The sequence below is a fragment of the Larus michahellis genome, chromosome 4, assembly GCF_964199755.1.
Source record: "Larus michahellis chromosome 4, bLarMic1.1, whole genome shotgun sequence".
Lineage (NCBI taxonomy): Eukaryota > Metazoa > Chordata > Aves > Charadriiformes > Laridae > Larus > Larus michahellis.
The window spans coordinates 22,351,397-22,356,614 of record NC_133899.1 but is presented as its reverse complement, the minus strand read 5'-3'; the positions used below and the strand labels follow the sequence as shown (position 1 = coordinate 22,356,614).

The following is a 5,218-nucleotide window of genomic DNA, read 5'->3' as shown; positions in this document are numbered from 1 at the left end:
TTAGGAGTGGTTAGCATACGCCTCGAGGGAGGTGCAAGGGCAGGCAAAGGTTTTAATCTGTCTGCTTACCAGGAACGTCTTCTTCAGCGTATCTGAGGTTGCATTCATCTGCAACCACCTTGGACATATGAAACATGGGTCTCCGAACAAGCGAAACCTCACTGTTCACAGTGCACATGTAGTCTTTAAGAACATAGAATGTCCCGATTCCTAACAGTTGGACACCCTGAGAAGAGTGGAGGTAAAAAGAAGGAACAATTGTAAGTATCCAATGACTTGTCAGAGCATGGGAATGCTGCCATGTGCCTTGCCCACCCTGAGCCTACAAAGCCCAAGATGGGACACTGAGGAAGCTTCGGAGAGAAAGCACATACTCCAGGTCTTTTTTTGCTCTTTCTCCTCTGCTCTGCTAAAGAAAGCTATTGTAAAAAGAGAGAGTGGAGTCAATGTCCCTCCCCTAGATATAACGGGAGGGGTTTCCAACAGGGACAAACCCTTACAGAGGTACCAGGGTACGGTCTTCCCCCTCCGGCAGTGGAGATGAGAGAAGGCCCAGGAAGTGCTTAAGACTTTCTTCTGCTTAGTCTGGACGTTGATTTTTATTGCAGGCACCAGAGAAGTTGGTCTGTGCTGTGTTTGTTGGCAGCAGTGTCCTGCTGGGCGACTGCTTCTGCTTTCATTGTGAGGAAGCTATGGCGCTCGATGGCACAGCGTTGTCCGGACAAGGCAAGCTCTCAGGGTTTCACAAGGGGAAGAAGAGGATGCAAGACTCACCCTGTCCTGTGCCAAGTGCTGTCTCATGCGTTCAGACACGCTATCCCAAATCATAAGGATCTCTGGAAAGCAAGTGAAAGATGTGTCATGCTCCTAATCAGCTTCGGCACACTCTTACCTCAGGAGATGATGAGTAAGATGAAACGTATTGCCACTCCCATTAAGAACATGTAAAGTGCTCCACATGGCAGGAGGTGTACGAAATTGGAAATAGATGTCCACATCAGTGAGAGGATGGTGTGGTGCCCACAGGGGCCTCCTCGGAGGCTCAGGGGACCCCCAGGTATCTCCCCTGCAGGGACCACTGTCAATCCCCTCTGTGCTCATCAGCTCCCCATGGCCACTGTGGCTGGGAGCTCCGGGCGGGCAATCCCCTCTGCAAGGCAAGCGGCAACCCTTGATGCCAGGGGCTTCCATCTGGGGAGTGGCCAGCAAGGCAAGGGCAGAGGAAGGTCCTCAGGAAGAGGACCCAGGAGTCCTGGCTGCCAAACTGATCCCGAGCCGGGAAGGGATGATCAGACAGGGTTCCTGTTGCACTCATCAGCCCTGTCCAGTTCTCATGCAAAGCCCCCATGTTTCCACAGTTACTTTCACAGCTAAAATTGTCTACAACATCCAGGAAATAATTCCTGTGAGCCTCACCAGCAGAGGTGAGTTTCTTGAGTGTCGGAAACTCATCTGGCCACAGGTTTTCCATCTTTGTCCCCCACTTCCCTCTGGGTTAACTTCTGTAGCAGGAGGCTGAGAAGGAAACGCCCCCTCCACGATCTCCACCTCCTTCGTTGACTTCACCCAAGGGCCTCCAGCTCTGTCCTGATATGGAATGTTCCATTGTGACCCCAGACCGTGTCACAGAGGGGCTCCAAGGGCTCCCCTGCCCCCTCTTAGCCTCCCCCAGATCCTGCCAGGTTTTGCCCTACAAGAGGGAGGGGAGGGTGCTATCCCCACCTCACTGCCCACTCCCCAAAGAGCATGGGGGAGCACTGAGAGCCGTGGGGAGCGTCCCCACATGGGGGCTGTATCCTGGGATACAGACAAGGCTTGGAGATGAACACACAGAGCAGCATCCCCAGTCCCGGGATGCTGGTGAGGCTCAGGGACCCCTTTATGGGATTTCCCTTCATGTGAGAGAGCAGCTGGAATGCATGGAGCTCTGCCTGGGGATGGGTGATGCGCCAGCTGGGAGCTTGTGGGTCAGAATTAAGGAGAAGAATGGGATGGGTGTCACTGTAGTGAGTGTCTTTACTGTGTGGGTGGTGAGGCACTGGAACAGGTTGCCCAGGAAAGTTGTCAATTCCCCATCCCTGGAGGTGTTCAAGGCCAGGCTGGACGGGGCTTGGAGCAACCTGGTGTGGTGGGAGGTGTCCCTGTCCAGGGCAGGGGGGTTGGAACCAGATGATCTTTAAGGTCCCTTCCAACCCAAACCATTCTGTGTCTGCTGTAGGCTGCCTGATCAGGAGGAACAAGTGCCTGAGGCCTTCTACAGACAGAAGGAGCCTCATGTTTGCAGGCTCTGGTTTTCATGGGGTATTTTAACCACCGTGGTTATCTGCTGGAGGGACGACACAGCAGGGCATAAGCAACATGCTGGAGGGCATTGGTGATAATGGTGATTCCTGACATACGTGACAGAGGAACCAACTAGGAGCAGAGCTGTGCCGGCCCTTGTACTTAGAAACAAGGCAGGGTTCACTGGGGGTGGGGGGGGTGTGCCTGATGCATCAGAAGGTTGTTCCATTTAGAGGGAGAGCTGTGGGATGAGCCCATCTGTCCCCAGGGATCAAAGCCCTACCAGGATGATGGCCAAGGGCGCCTGTCAGAGGAGATCAGAATTTTCGACTAACCTAGCTCAGTTGTATGCAGAAATAAGTCCAAGAAGTTCTCTCAAAGCACTAGCGAAGACTCTCACAACGATAGTTAAAAGGAGACCAAGATGAAGGCTCAAACAGTGCTACTTATTGTTTACAGACGCAAATTTATTAAGACACAGGCACAACTTGGTGCAGGACCTGGACTGGCGTCTCACCAGGGCACAACCTTACCCTCCCAGTTCAGGAAGGTCCCAGTCTCCTTCTCAGAGAGGGAGGAGAGCACCTTCAGCATCCCTTGCACACTCTCATCCACCGTAACAGGGGGCTGCAGGGGCAGAAGGAGAAACACGGCCATGTGTCAAAGGCCTGGCTAAGGTCTGCCCTGGAGAAGACCATTGCTCAGGGCTTGGGGCTCTCAGAAGTGAGCGAGGGGAGGCCAGCACAGGGCAAGAAGAGTTCCCTGTCTCTCATCTTCTTCCCCCATGTGCCTCCAGCTCAGGGTAACTGCCAAAGAGCTCCCTCAGACCCCAACGTGTCTGGGACTGTTCAATCCACAGCAAGCTCTGCGTTTCCAAATAAAAAGCTTCTTCCAGACCTTGGGCAAAAGCTCTCTTACCTTTTGTGATCCTAAGCCCCCCATGTCGGTTTGCACCCAGCCAGGGTGGAGAGCAACGCAGAGGATGCCGTGCTCGCGGTAGCCCAGGGACTGGCACTTGGTCAGCATGTTGAGAGCAGCCTGCAGGGAGAGAGGGCAGGGTGGCGGTGGGAGGGGCAGGGGGGCTGCGAGGGGACACGGCCAGAGCCCACGGCTGGGACAGGGCAGGGCAGGTGGAGCCAGCTCCCCAGGGCACAGGGTGCTGCTGCACTATCCCCGTGCAGACGCCCAGCCCAGTCAAGGGCCCGTCCCGGCACGTCCCTCTGAGGTGGAACCTGGTGCCAGGCAGAGGAATGTGCTGTGAGAGGGATCCAGTGGCTGATGGGAGCTCAGTCACAGCGCAGAGAGGTGCAGGGACTGAGGGGGAGGTTGGAAGGCATGTGAGATTCTTTGGAGAGGAAAATGTCTGTTCTCACACCTGGCGCAGTGTGGCAGTACCTTGCTACAGCGGTATGAGACAACAAGTCCATAATTCCATAAATAGACTTCCTCAATGGAGCCTGCAGAGCTCGACATGTTGACGATGGCTGCCTTGCTGCAGCTCAGCCCTGAGCCCGGGCTCCCCTGGGCAGCCTTCTTCAGCAAGGGCAGGAACGCCTGCGAGGAGAAAGAGGAGAGAATACAAGAGAGGAGCGGAAAAGAGAGGATGAGAGAAAACAGGGGTGTGCATGGAGGTAGCACAGGGGAGAGGACCAGCTCCTGCCATAGTGGGTAACGTAGGCACCAGCACCGGAGCATCCTCCCTCCTCTTCCCACTGCCGCAGCCCACCAGGCTCCAGCTCCTGAGCTCCAGCCCACGGCTCCATGAGCTTCTCACCAAGTGAGAGCCCATTGGGCCCCAAAGCGGGGGCAGGACCCTCTGCCACCGTCCCTTCATGTCCCCGGGACAGCCCAGTTTGGGAAGCCAGCTCTGGGGGAAGGGACACTCACAAGAGCTGCGCTGTGGTTCTGGGGGTGAGGATCTCACCTGGCCCAGCAGCAGGGGCCCAATTGTGTTGGTGGTGTAAACCTGCGTCATGTTCTCCAGTGTCTCATTCTCAAGTGACTTTGGCTGTGCAATTCCAGCGTTGTTGATGAGGAGGTTCAGCCCCGAGCCCCCCAGCTGCTCCCCAACTCTGGCTGCAGCTGCCTTGATGCTGTCGGGGTCGGCGACTTCTGCAGAGCCGACACAGGGGATGTCAGCATCTCCATCGTGGATAGGGGTCCCCTGTGACCCCCCAGGACCAGCAGCACCCAGTGTCCCCACAGGCAGTGGCCCGTGGGCACGGTTCCCTCCAGGCACGGGGCTCTCAGGGTGTGCGCAGCACCCGGGCCACACACCAGGGGAACTGGGGCGAGGGACCCCACCTCGGGGCACCTACCGAGCGGGACGATAACCAGGTTGGGGTGCTTGGAGGCCAAATTCTGTAACTCCTGCAAGAGAGGGACTGCGTGGGCACGGCGGGGCAGGAGGGGCTGCGCAGAGGCTCAGCCTTTCCCAGGCAAAGCCCGTGGGGCTCCGGCTCCGTCCCTGCCCGGCCTCGCGCCCAGCACCCTGCTGCGGCTGCCCCGCTCCCCTCACACGGGGCTCCGAGCCTCCCACGCACGCCACGTGCCACCATCCCCTCCGCACATGCCAGGCACAGCTGCTGCCACGGCCGTCCCGACCCGGCTCCCTGTGCCGCGGGTGCCCGGCTGCAGCTCCAGCCCTTGGCAAAGCCCCTCCCTGCTCCAACCTGCTGCCCCGGCACCCAGCGCTCCTGGCCCCAGGACAACCCGCCGTGGCCCAGCCCAGCCTCACCTGCGCTCGCTGGCCCTTGGGGTCCCGACAACCCGCAAACACCCACTGGGGTGGCTCTGGCAGCTCCAGCAAATGCTGGACAAGCCCCAGGCCGATTCCACGGTTGGCCCCTGTCACCAGAACGGAGCGGACGCGAAGCCCTGCCATGTCACTTCTCCTCCCGCTGCTCCGTCTTGCGTTGTTTGCTCAGCTCCCTAA

The 5,218-nt window shown here is 57.8% G+C and overlaps 1 protein-coding gene across 2 annotated transcripts; it reads right to left on the bottom strand.

Annotated features, from left to right (window-relative positions):
- Window positions 1-816: 816 nt before the first annotated feature.
- Window positions 817-5,218, bottom strand: LOC141743170 (C-signal-like). Of its 2 annotated transcripts, none has more exons than XM_074586895.1 (6): window positions 5,021-5,218; window positions 4,602-4,653; window positions 4,208-4,395; window positions 3,679-3,837; window positions 3,202-3,321; window positions 817-836 (listed from the first exon to the last, which is right to left on the bottom strand). In XM_074586895.1, exons 1-6 carry the CDS (start codon window positions 5,165-5,167, stop codon window positions 825-827), a joined length of 678 nt encoding a protein of 225 aa, XP_074442996.1. In that variant the 5' UTR covers window positions 5,168-5,218; the 3' UTR covers window positions 817-824. The 2 variants fall into 2 exon arrangements, with proteins under 2 accessions (XP_074442996.1, XP_074442995.1); XM_074586894.1 differs by lacking the exon at window positions 817-836 and adding an exon at window positions 2,744-2,910.